The sequence below is a fragment of the Vicia villosa genome, unplaced genomic scaffold (assembly GCF_029867415.1).
Source record: "Vicia villosa cultivar HV-30 ecotype Madison, WI unplaced genomic scaffold, Vvil1.0 ctg.000089F_1_1, whole genome shotgun sequence".
Classification (NCBI taxonomy): Eukaryota; Viridiplantae; Streptophyta; class Magnoliopsida; order Fabales; family Fabaceae; genus Vicia; species Vicia villosa.
Genome location: NW_026705008.1, coordinates 1,310,511 through 1,324,213, shown reverse-complemented (window position 1 = coordinate 1,324,213; position 13,703 = coordinate 1,310,511). Strand labels below are relative to the sequence as shown.

At 34.4% G+C, this 13,703-nt stretch overlaps 1 protein-coding gene and 1 pseudogene across 1 annotated transcript; both read left to right on the top strand.

Annotated features, from left to right (window-relative positions):
• Positions 1–1,694: 1,694 nt before the first annotated feature.
• On the top strand, positions 1,695–3,574 carry LOC131623887 (TOM1-like protein 1; annotated as a pseudogene).
• A 3,551-nt stretch (positions 3,575–7,125) lies between these two features.
• LOC131623966 (probable arabinosyltransferase ARAD1) lies at positions 7,126–12,707 on the top strand. The gene is made up of 9 exons (XM_058894975.1): positions 7,126–7,808; positions 7,893–8,066; positions 8,312–8,469; positions 8,564–8,711; positions 9,197–9,312; positions 9,401–9,539; positions 10,303–10,413; positions 10,663–10,731; positions 12,199–12,707. Exons 1-9 carry the CDS (start codon positions 7,344–7,346, stop codon positions 12,328–12,330), a joined length of 1,512 nt encoding a protein of 503 aa, XP_058750958.1. The 5' UTR covers positions 7,126–7,343; the 3' UTR covers positions 12,331–12,707.
• Positions 12,708–13,703: the final 996 nt, after the last annotated feature.

The following is a 13,703-nucleotide window of genomic DNA, read 5'->3' as shown; positions in this document are numbered from 1 at the left end:
CACAATGTTCTTGTCAACCATCTTTCTACCTTATTTACCTCAAACATTGCCTCCTATAGAGTTGTTTGATTCAGCAACCATATTGCCATTATTTTGATCCTTTTGGAATGTTAAATTCTTAAAACTTTAGGACTCTATTCCACTAAAATTGTGAAAGTTCCCTCTATCTTTGTTCATGGGTCACTTTCCCTTCACTTTCTCGTCTCTCTTATTGAAACGGGATTGCAAAGTAATCTCCTCTTTTGCCTTATAAACATTTCTTTTCTCCATTCTTTACTCATCTGCCTCGAAAGAGCTTTTCAGCTCCTATTTGCCCATCATCGCAAGATCCTTCTATTCCTCAATCATAACAACTATCTTATAAAATCTTGCTGTCAAATAACGCAATTTTTTTGCGAAAACACACTTCTCTGTAATCGTTTCTCCACACCCTTTTACTTGGTTCACCAACCAAGTAATTTTTGTCGTAAAATTGTTGACGGTCTCCTTCTTCTCCATTTGAATCAACTCAAGCTACCTTTTGTGAGTTTGTAACCTCACAACCTTCGCCTTGTCATCCCCTACATACGCATTCTCCAAGATTTTCCATGCTTTCTTCTATGATTCACAATCACCAACTTTCTTGAAATTATTCGTATCAACGCATGGTTGGATTAAAAACAACGTCTTGTAATCTTTCTTCTTTTCTTCCTTCTGTGATGCTCTTTGCTCCGAAGTAGCACCTTCAATAAGAGGATTCACACCATTCTTGATCACATCATGAACATCTTGGTTGCCAAATAACACCGTCATTTGCTTGCACAATTTGTCGTAGTTCTTCGCATCAAAGAGAAGTAAATTTACAGAAATTCTTTCATTGGAGACAAAAGTCATGATTGCACACTAGGTTTTTGATGGATCATACCAGACTCTTGATGGCAAATGTTAGAACTTAAAACCACAAGGTTGTTGAATAATTGAGTGTAGAGAGGGAGAGAGAATTAGAGAGAGTAAAATTGATGATGAAAATATACAATCTGTTCATTCATAAGATACTCAAATGGTATATATATATATATATATATATATATATATATATATATATATATATATATATATATATATATATATATATATATATATGATGAGCTACAATTAACTAACAAATAAACTGAAAACTCTCAGATGTAATCGGTTGACATATTCTATCAACCGATTGCACTTTCACTACTAACTCAATTTTTAACTAAAACTTACTGGATAATATATCAACCGGTTGCACTTTACTTTAAACTAAAACTTCCATAGTGTAACCAATCGTTAGTTGGTCCAGTGGTGATTGGCGCTGGACTTGGTAGGGAGAACCATGGTTCGATCCCCCGCAACTGCGATCGGGAGGGGGATGGAACCACTTGATGCCAGAACTCGCCCCCGAACCGGACTAAACCGGTGGTTTAAAGCCAAAAAAAACTTCCATAGTGTAACTCTTTGACATAATATGTTATCATATGGCACTAACTTGAATAATACAATTTTCATTCTATAAACAAACATTAAGTTTTATTCATAAAAAAGAAATTATCAATTATATAATACATAGAAAACAATAGATAAGAAACAAATAGGTACTTTGCCATAAAGACATTGCAATATTTGACAAAAAGTTTGCTTTATATATCTTTCAGAATCGCCGTAACGTACTAGGAATTGAATTCCAAAAGGAAAAGAATCAAAGATTGAGAGAGAGAAGGAAGATATCTGGAAAAGGACAAGGGTAGAGACTGAGACTCCAATGATCATCCACCACTTTATACGCGTCTTTTCCAACACCATAGTTCAATAAACTTGTTCATATTCTTGGAGTGAAACTGAAGCATTTAACAAAACATGAGTGACAATTTGAAGGAAAAAGTGAACGCTATAGGAGAGCGTCTCAAGATCAACGGAGCTGAAATGGGTAGAAAAGTAAGCGCTGGAATGAGTACCATGAGTTTCAAGATGAAAGAGTTTTTTCAAGAGCCAAACCATGCTGATAAGCTTGTTTCTGATGCTACTTCTGAGTCACTTGATGAGCCTAACTGGGGTATGATTCTGCATGTTTGTGATTTGGTCAATGCTGAAAAGGTTCAGACTTGTGAAGCTGTACGTGCGATCAAGAAAAGGGTGATGGTGACAAGTCCTAGAGGGCAGTATTTGGCTTTGGTTTTGCTTGAAGCGTTGCTGAAGAATTGTGATAAGGGGTTCTTTGAGGTTGCGACTGAGAGAGTGCTTGATGAAATGGTTAAGATTGTTGATGATTCTGATCAGAGTTTTGTTAGTGGTAGGGATAAGGCTTTGAGGATGATTCAGTGTTGGGGTGAATCGACTACGGAGCTTCGGTATTTGCCTGTTTATGAAGAAACTTACAAGGTAATTACTAATTTTGCAGTTTTACATTGATTAAAGGTTTAATATTAAGATGTTGTTTTGTTAATGTTTTATGTTGTAGAGTTTGAAAGCAAGGGGTGTTCGGTTTCCTGGCTGTGACAATGAAAGTTTGGCTCATGTTTTTGCTCCTTCTGGTTCTGGTTCTGCCTCTGCACCTGAGGCTGGTCGCAGTCTTGAACATCTTATTCAGCATAAAAATCATGTCACAAGTTACACTTCTCAACAAACAAAAGAGGCTTTTGATGTTGCGAGAAATTGCAGTGACCTTCTATCTTCTGTGTTATCTTCTTCACCGCAACAAAATGTTCTTAAGGTACTTTATTTTGCTTTGCTTGACATGCATTAGTAGCCAGTTTCATTTTAGTTGTTTTTTGCCATGTTTATAACAACTGACTACTCCAACACCGATAATTCGGATCAAAGGCGTATCCTGTATCTGACAGGGGTCAGTGTCCAACACAATACTAACACATGTGATTAGTCATTACATTTTCTTATACCATTATCAATTTTGATATGTCAGTGTCATATTCATGTTTGTATTAGTGTTTCATAAGTTAAGTCTATATTTCCTTTCATTTGCAGCAAGAATTGACCCTCACATTACTACAACAATGCCGTGAGTCTCAATCCATTGTCCATAGAATCATTGAGACTGTTGGGAACAATGAAGCACTACTTTTCGAAGCCTTGCAAGTAAATGATGAGATTCATAAGGTATTGTCCAAATATGATGAGTTGAAGAAGAAGAAGAAACCTAAAGTTTCTTCACTTAAACCAGAACCAGATATGATGATACCTGTTGCTATAGAGCAAGATGAGTCGCCACATTTTAGAGAAGATGCCTTGATTAGAAAGCCAGGTAGTTCAAAAACTGGAGTCCAAGGATTGAGCCATGATGACATGATGGATGATCTTGATGAAATGATTTTCGGCAAAAAGGGTGGTGATACATCTCAATGGGGACAAGATCCTAAGAACCAACAATCATCAAAATATGAATCCATCTCCTTATGAGTTGCTACTTTAATTTGTACTTGAATACATAAGTTCATAACAGTGTCTTTGGCTATACGGCTTCCTACATTCAGATTTATGTTTAATTTTAAATGAATTTTTGTTTAAATTTGGCACAATTTATGTTTGAATACATGGCCATACTATATAGTTTCTTGTAAAGTGCCTGATTAGTTTTATAGTGTAGACTTGTAGAGTATATAGAATTAATGCCACAATTCACAGGAGTATTTAGATTCTTATAGAGAATTTAGATTCTTTAACTTTCATTTATGTGACTTTCCATTTATCCAGTAAGGATTCACTCCATTTCTTACACTCCATTTATTTTCTATTACTATAGTTTTTTGTGCATAAAGTTAAATAAATAATAAATATATGTCACATGTCTTAGAAATACGTGTAATATATACAAAAAAACTATAGTAATAGAAAAGAAATGGAGGGTAAGAAATGGAGTGAATCCTTACTCCATTTATCCCTCTCTTAGATTTACTTTCTCTTACATCTTTTTTTCTCTAAAATAAAAACCATCTTCTATTTTGTTTTATTTAATTTTTGTCTAAAGTAATCTTATCTTTTCCTCCAAAAGGGTAGAGTATATTTACCCGCTTATCAATACGAAGGTTAGCATTAAATCAAGTCACGAAGAACAACTTTGAATTTTGACTGATCCTACAAGAAATGAGTAAGTACTGCAATTCAATGTCAGAAATGATATTTGTAGATCCGAAACATTGGAATCTACCAAACTTAGATGATTGATGTTTAAAATTATGGTTAGCATGTAATAAGATCCGAAGGAAAATGGAGGAAGATAGGAAACATATTAAGATAGTTAACATTTACGCACCTTGTGATGGAAGAAGAAAACACGAGTTATGGCCTGAGTTATCTGTGAGAATTGTTGAGAAAAATTGAGAATACATCTGCTTTCATTGGCAAAATCAAGGTGGAAGGATGAGGGATGTGATCAAGGAAAAGTTAAAAGATTGGTAAAACGCATACACATAATATGTAAGGAAATATTAAAGATTAAAGGAGAAACAATGAATTTATCAAAAGAATATATGAATAAAAAGAGAGAAATAACAACACATATGTATAAGTTGTCAAATCTCAACTACAAGATTCAAAGGCAAATAGCAAGAAGTAAATGGTTGAACTAAGGAGACACAAGTATTAAATATTACCACGGGTGTAAATAAGCGAAGGAAAAAAAATGAAATTGTATCACTGGAAGTGAATAGAAGAAAACATAAAGAGCTAAAAGATAATTTTATTGTTACTTTCAAAATCTTTTCAAATTTCATAATCAGTGATGAGATCAAGTACTACAAAATATTTTTTTTCCTGGTCGTTTGTTTCGATGTACTAAAAGTAGGGAAAGGTCGATACGGCAAATAAGGAATTCAAAAAACTGCGAGAAAAAGGGCAAGATGAAATGATTCGAGAAATTTCAGAAGAGGAAATCCCAAAGGCGAGGGAATGCAAATGTTCCAAAAGCCTGGGTCTAGACGGAGTTAATTTTGAGTTTATAAAAGAATTATGGATGAATATCATATATGATTTTATGAGGGTTACGAAAGAATTCCATCCAAACGATTGGATTGGATTGTGAAATGAGCAAATTTTCACTTATGGTTCTAATATCAAAGAAAAATAGTCCAACAAAGGTATCAAACTACAAACCAATTTCTCTAATAGGATGCATATACAAAGTCATATCCAAGGTATTTTAGAAAACCAATCAACCTTCATTTTTGAAAAACAAATTATTTAAAATATCTTGGTGGTAAATGAAATAGTGGACGAGGTCGAGAGAAAGAAGAAAACGTGATATTATAAATGGAATTTGAAAAGATATTTGATTCAGTATAATGGAATTTCATATTATATGTGATGGAAAAAAATGAGATTCCATGATAAATGGATGAAATGAATAAAAGAATGCCTAAATTTGTCTTTAGTCTTCATGTTGATACAAGGGAGCCCAACAAAGTAGTTTAAAATGAGTCAAGATCAAAGACAGTGAGATTCATTATCCTCATTTCTTTTTTTGATCGCAGTAGAAGGCTTTAGTATTCTGATGAAGAGCATTGAGGATTTGTGGTTATATTCAGGATTCGAATTTGAGATGGGATTGTAGGTGATAAGTGTTGGTTGAATATCAGTATCTTAAAAGAAAATTTGTTGTTATTTGAATATCAATCGATTGGTTAAGACAAAAATTGCTCAGAGCTTCTCATACATCTTCCAACTCATCTGGCACAATTTCAAGATATTTTTGAAAATATTTTCTTGAGAAAAATCACTTTGAAAATATGTTTTTGTGTGTGGGTGATTTAGCCATGCACTTTTACGAGAATACCCTTATGGTTTACAAAGTATTCACCCAGACTAATCAAGGTAGGATTTTCTTGTACTCTAAGACTTTGTTGAATACTTTTTTTTATAGGCACTTGCGGATTTCACTTGAGATGAAGCTTAAGTTTGTATTTCATTTGATTTCCATTATTAGATAGTCAAGTCCATCAAATCTTAATATGTAGGTTTGCATATTTATCCGCTTAACCGCATATGTTTGACTTGTCAGAAGACATTAGTTGTCATCATCAAAAGTTTTTGTCCTTATTAAAGGCATATTAACTGCAAAACAATGTTCCACATTCTCCCTCTTTTTGATGATGACAACACATCTTTCAAGGGAGGTGGTAAAAGAAAATAACACATATATGTTTAGAGTAATTAAATGGCCTATAAGTTAAATAGAGAGTATACTTTACTCCCCTTTTGTCGAAATCAAAAAAGCAGGTAAAGATGCATTGCAAAAAAATAAATATGTAGATATAGGCAAATAAAGCATTTAGGAAAGAGAAAAATATTGCTTTTATTTATTACATGAAATTAAAACTACAAGAAGGACATTTTACGGAATTAAAAGAAACAATTAGTTCATTTCATCATCATCGTCCTCGCTCGAGGCTATTGGTGAGATGATGTTTCTTTTCTCCATTCTTTTGATGAGTTTGTCAATCTCTGCATTCATTGCCCTTTGTTCACCACGAATGTCATTGAGGGTGTTTGAGGAGAATGGTCAATAATCATTGTTTCTTTGCTGCCTTGCTAATCTTGGTGGCAGTAAGACAAATTCCCCTTCTTGAATAGCAAATCCCATTTGCTTATAACCGTCTGTCTTATCTTTGTGTGCGCCAAACTTGGTTCTTCTTCTCTGAACTCATAGTCGGTGTAGGATAGGATTTTAGTGATTAGTTCAACATAGGATAATGTAATACTTTGCCTTTTGTTATCTACCATGAGGTAAAGTATGACATATGGGTAGTTTTCTTCTTTCTTGCATGGATTTGGTGAGCCTAAAGAAATAAAAATTCAACATGCATTTCTCGTAAGCCCGCTCTCATATATCGCCTTTCCTTAGTGAGAAATTCTTACATGAAAACAACCATAAATCCACATTCTTAGGAAGAACCAATAAGAAGTGAGGAAAATTTTAATTTATTTAATCTTTCATATTTTTTATTTGAATTTATGAAGTGATTGTGATTGAGAAAGAGGAAGAAAATCTTATATATATATATTATATTCTTTAATTCTTTAATTAATTAAAATTTTGTAATTAATTGTGTGCAAGAGAATTTCTTATATTCATGTTTTCCTTCCTTAGTTGCCCGCTTCATGATAGGATTCTTCCTACTTGCTTCAGTAACCCACAACAACATCACTACACAGAAAAGCATTCAAATCAAAACCCAATAATTTTAAATTTCGACAATTTTTTATATTTTAAAACCAGAAAAGCATTCCTCAATAACCATCTGTGTCTGTAACAATGTATCTTCTTTCATTCACCGTCCCATTAACATGAACACATCGACAAACACCAATTAATCAGAAGAAAAATGGCAGGAAAGCAGATCTCAAGATCCAAGTCCCGAATCATCCTCATATCCCTCTCCATCCTCGGTTTCTCTCTCCTCATCTTTCTCTCTTCTCTCTCTCCTCTCCGAACCTCCCCCTCTTCCTCCTCCGTCCACTTCCACCTCCCCTCTTCCCAAACCTCCTTCGTCGCCTCCCTCGAACAATTCCTCGCTAAAACCCAACCCTCATCCTCTCTCCCCGATGACACAACCCCCGAACCAATCACCGATCAACACGTCAACAATCTCGACGACGCAATCTCCCATTCCGAATCCTATAGACTCTATTCCGATCCGTTTTACCCGGTTTCTCTTCCTCTTAGGGTTTACGTCTATAACATGCCCTCCAAATTCACCTACGATTTACTCCTCCTTTTCCAAAACACTTACAGAGATACTTCCAATCTCACCTCCAATGGCAGCCCCGTTCACCGTCTCATCGAACAGGTATCCATTCAATCCAATTTTGTTTGTTTCTCTTTTGTTATGATTCTGTGATGATTAATTATTGAATTGTTTTTGTGAATGTAGCATTCTATTGATTACTGGCTTTGGGCTGATCTCATTTCTCCTCAATCGGAAAGACTATTGAAAAGCGTTGTTAGGGTTCATCGACAAGAAGATGCAGACTTGTTTTACATACCTTTCTTCACCACTATAAGCTTCTTCCTCTTGGAAAAACAACAATGCAAGGCCCTTTATAGGGTGTGAGTGCTCTTCTAACACTCATATTTATATTATTTCACTTGTTTTTATCTGTTTCCACACTTGGCATTATTTAAACAATTATACAATTGGTGCTTTTGTTTTCTGTGGAATACAATTGTTTGGTTCAGTGTGTGTAGTGAGGTTAAATTAGAAGGTTTATTAAGTGGTTTAGGAGAGGTTTATTCAAACTATAGCTCTATTTGTTAAACTTTGTGAAGTTCTAATAGTTGTTGTGGATGTAGGAAGCTTTGAAGTGGATTACAGATCAACCTGCTTGGAAGCGCTCTGGTGGAAGGGATCACATAATGCCCGTGCATCATCCGTGGTCTTTTAAGACTGTTAGGAGATCTGTGAAGAAAGCAATATGGTTGTTGCCGGATATGGATTCCACGGGGAACTGGTTAATTTCCTAATTTGTAGACGAGTCTGTCAATAAGATGCTATTATTGAATTGAGAAGGGTGTTTGGTGATTGTTTTCTGATTCTTTTTTCAGGTACAAGCCGGGGCAGGTTTATCTTGAGAAAGACTTGATTCTTCCCTATGTTGCCAATGTTGATTTCTGTGATGCCGGATGTTTGTCTGAAATAAATCCCAAGAGAAATACACTTCTTTTCTTCCGGGGACGCCTCAAAAGAAATGCGGTAAGCATATTGTGAGATTTGCAATTGATTGATTGATTTGAATGACAACTTTTTGTATCTGCATATTGATGCTACTTGACGCCCAAATGTATGCATTTTATTAACATTCTTGTTCAATCTCATGTTAGAGTTACACTTATTGCCAATTTTGGAGAATACTTGTTAAATTCTACTTTTTAAACTTTTATGTAATATTTGGTATTTCCTTCAACTTAGATAGCTATATAAAGCCTTGTGATTTGTTGGGTGGGATCGTGTGACTGGCTAATGTTGAATGTTCGGATTGGCTGTTTTTATAGTATCTTGTCGGGAAACCTCTTACCATGTTTATCTCTACTTGTCAATGTGGTATTCTTTTCATTTCTGGAAGTCTCTTATCATTTTTTGCTCTACTTGACTTTGTGCCATTCTCTTAATTTCATTGTCACTGGCATGTCTATATATCATGTGGTTTAGTTGTTTTCTTTGTGTTTTTTGTATTTTAGGGAGGAAAGATACGCTCTATACTTGTAGCTCAATTAAGTGGAGCTGATGGTGTAATTATAGAGGAGGGGACTTCTGGCGATGGGGGAAAAGAAGCAGCTCAAAAGGGCATGCGCAGGTAATCATAATATAAGTTCAACTCTTGAATATGTGTACCCTGGTTACTTATTTAGTAATAATTATTTGCTTGCCTTCCTCATTGTCAGGTCTTTATTTTGCCTAAACCCTGCTGGTGACACTCCATCCTCTGCTAGATTATTTGATGCCATTGTTAGTGGATGCATTCCAGTTATAGTAAGTGATGAGCTGGAGCTTCCTTTTGAAGGCATACTTGATTACAGGAAGGTGTGTATGCATTTATATCAACTAAAATAGTAAATGATCTATTCAAATATATTATTAGGTGTGGACAGTTTGGGAAAGTTGCTGAAGATCATCTGCTATAGCAGAATATGTTTGTAAGAGTACATAATGGCCTAATAATTCTGAGAGAGGAAGATTAAAATACCCAGATATCAATAGTATCTTGGACTCGTGGTTATTTTATGATCTCTTCATCTGGTATATAGAGGAATTAAGTGACGAATAGGACATGCTCCGGTCATTGATTAATAATACTATCATCTTCATGACTCATTGTCTGAACATTAAGCAGATTCTTTCAAAGAAGATTTTTTTGTTTGTTTTGGAAAGAAAAAAATATGCCGAAGCCGAGGAAGAGGAATCCTCAAATGCACTAAATTGCTCAAGGACGATTGAAAATTAAAAGTTCAGCATTGCTATCCAGTTTCTCTTATTTTCTGTATTGATAATGACAATAGCCATGCCAAAGAGAAATTAAAAGATAATCCTATCCCCAATATTTAAGTGCTGGGAGACTCCATTAACAGTGCAAGCATCCTATCTCCATCAAATGCACCAAAGAAAAGCGTAGACTACACACATAATTTTGGCCTCATTATTACCAGAACTTAAAAACACCAATTAAAATTTCTCTAAAGTAGAACACACCCAGTGATCCAAAAGTGCATTAACCAGTATGCTATATATGGTTAACTGACAATTCAGACCTTTATGATTTGTTAATTTTCATTTTCCGTACATGCAGATAGCTTTGTTTGTTTCGTCCAATGACGCTCTCAAGCCAGGTTGGCTCTTGAAATATTTAAAAGACATTCAACCTGCTCATATCAAAGAATTGCAACAAAATCTTGCCAAGGTTTGTAATCGGGGTCATACATAATTTTACTTTGCTCCGTCTTCCCTATTTAGTGCTGTCACGTAATTATTTTCTCATCATCATCAATTATGCAACATCTTATAACTGTTTGTTTACCAATACCAAGCTGGCATATTTTGTGGCCTGTTCAAATATTGGTAGCAATCATTGCCTTAGGTATTCTCTATTTGCTAAAATTGTTATTTTGTGCATTGTTTTGCTTACCTGTTGTTTTCTTTCCCTTTTCAGTACTCGAGGCATTTCCTGTTTTCCAGTCCAGCTCAACCGTTGGGTCCTGAAGACTTGGTTTGGAAAATGGTTTGTTACTGCTTGTTTAGTTATTTAAGTTTTTATCAAGTGTTCATTGCGTGTTTTCCTCCATTGTAGTTTTGGGAAATGAAATGGAATTATCTTGTAGATATAGTGCACTTTTGATATGTCCTTCAGTCCATGTTTATGTTAAGCTTATTTTTAGAGGCCGTATGATGAAGTGGGTTAGTTTGTAGATTGGTGGTATGTAATGTGTTAGGATCAATGAATAAGACATTGGATAACTTGTAATCTGAATTGATGAACTAGGCAAGTTACCACAGAAAGAAAATAAAACAATTTCTAACATGTAACAGCCGACACTAAGTGGCTCCCCTCTCCAGAGAAATTTTCAGTGACCTAACTATCTCACTAAAACAGCATTCTTGCCTACATTCTCTGTTTTCCTTAATATATACATGGGTGATCCTGGAGAAGTGTCTTGCTGTGTAGAGAAGCCAGGAATAAAATGGCCATTTGGTAGTTATAAAAATAAATCAATAATTTATTCCATCCCATTTCGCTCAAATTGGGAGGGATAAAAATGAAAGTAAGTGATGGAATGGATGGTATAGATGCTTATGGGTTCCATTCCATAATTTTTTCAGAATTCATTCAAATGGAACATAATCACATTCCATTCTATTCCTTTATATTCCATTACATTCCATCAACCCAAAACATACCCTAATAGAAAGGCGAGCACAATAGAATATAATATTGATGACAAGCCTATCTGCAGCATTTCACTTTCACGAGCTTCATTACTTCTGTATTTGGCTTATTGTTGTTTTGTAATTTGGAGAATTAGCTTTGGTTAGAAACTACAGCTTTACAATATCTAGATGTTATCAGGTATGCTTAAGAATTTGAGTTAACACAGCTAGTAGGCCAATGAAATGAGTTATTATAAGCTGTTCAAGGGTGAACTGTCATACTGCTAGTAACTTGGGCTTTAAGCATATCGTGCTGTTCACTTTGACAGGATAGATGGGTTCCTAGTTAGCTTAAGAATAAGGTATTAACTAGTTACTCGGGCTTAAAGTATATGATAATATTCACTTGCAAGTCTAGCCGTGCTTTCATAGGATTATTAGCTAGCAATTAGTTGGTTTACTTTGATTACTGGGGTTTTAGTCAAATATTGGATGGTATTTTCTTTGTAATCTCTATAGGTCATATTGATTTATTCTTTTCTAAAGGACATGCTTATATGTAGATTGAATGTGTGTTGGAAGTCACCTGAAATATTGATTAAGAATTATAGTTATTGACATTCTAATTTTATCATATGACTTTTGATACCCGAATCTTAAAAATAATAATTATGTTAAGATGTTTTGCGATTCTGTTTCATGTTGAATGTTATGTGATATTTCCTAGCTCTAGAATGTGTTAATTCTGGAGTCTGTTTAGAAGAAGTGGTGGTAAGTGCCTTTTTGTTTAACTATTTTTTCCCCTACATTTCTCCTTCAGATGGCCGGCAAAGTAGTGAATATCAAGCTTCATTCCCGAAGATCTCAGCGCGTAGTGGAAGGATCTCGAAATGTGTGCACATGTGAATGCAGGCCGGGCAACATTACTAATACTGGATCAACAATCTCTTGAAACTTGAATCACATTGTACTATTACTTGGTGTAGCTGTCTTATTTTTTATGTAATTGTCTTATGCAAATTTTTTATTCATTGATAGGCTATTTTGTTGTTACTTGGTAACATGATAAATGATTTATATGTTATCTTCAGTAGCATATCAGCTTTTGGTGAATGAAAATGGAAAAGGAAGATCAAAATTGCTTATCATCAACCGAGTTCTGCGGTGGAAACCATTTTGATGTGACAAATTATAATGAAGGAAAACCATATTTTAGAGTGTGTTTGGATTGGCGGTAGACATAATTAATTCTAATAGAATTGAATTTAACATAATTGATTTATGTTTGGATACATTTGAGTTGAACATTAAATTTCAGTGTAAAAATTATTTAGAATCAATTCTGGAAGCAGAAACTACAAATTCTAACTTAAATAGAATCAAGTCTAGAGACAATCAATTTTAACTTGTATGATTCAACATCTTCAAATCACCCATAATCAATTTTACATCTCTATAATTGATTTTGGCCCTTTTAAAAATTAAACCAAACATGTACTTATATAGTCATAATTGAGCATTACTATTTGCTCGATTTTTGAATGTGTTTGAGGTTAATAAGTTTGGAGATTTTGTAGTCAAGTCTGGTCAGTTTAGTTATGCAAATGTTTCCGCATGAGTGCATCTCTTGTCTGACCACGTTGGCTCAAATCTATAGCGTGAGTTATGTCTCTCTTTTCAATTTGGTCCACAAACAACTGAATTGATGGAAGTGATGTTGAATTGTTTGATTGGAAATGATATATTCCAATTTAAATGATTACTGAGAGAACTATGAATGTCCTTGTCATAAAATGGGGCAAGAGGAACGGGCAAAACGAATCATCAAAAACTAGGAGACTAGGACAAGAGGCAACATATTTTCATCTTTGATTAGCTATTATCATTTTTTAGCTTTATTTCGAGTGGATCACGCTTTTTATGTCGCCACCGAAAAGTGCTAAGCATTTCATGTGGCAAAAGAAAGAAAAAAAATTCAAGTTAACCCGAAATCTTATTTAATTAGAGCATACGAGTTGGTATAAATTTAATACAAAAAGAGGAAATGCATGACTAGTGACTACACATGAAGAATTATATATATATTTTGACAGAATGAAAAATTATTTTAAAATAAGCAAATTACCTAACACTCCAAATATTAGGACACGGTATAGTATGCATGAAGATTTTGTAACCTTGATAAAAGGCGTTTTCCTTGTGTAAATAGCAGATGTAGAGTACGTGAGCATCAAGATTTATAGCCACATTCAGAGTTTGCCATGTCATATAGATTCACTACCTCATCTGTCTTTTGAGATTACATGTATATGCCTACAAATTTAC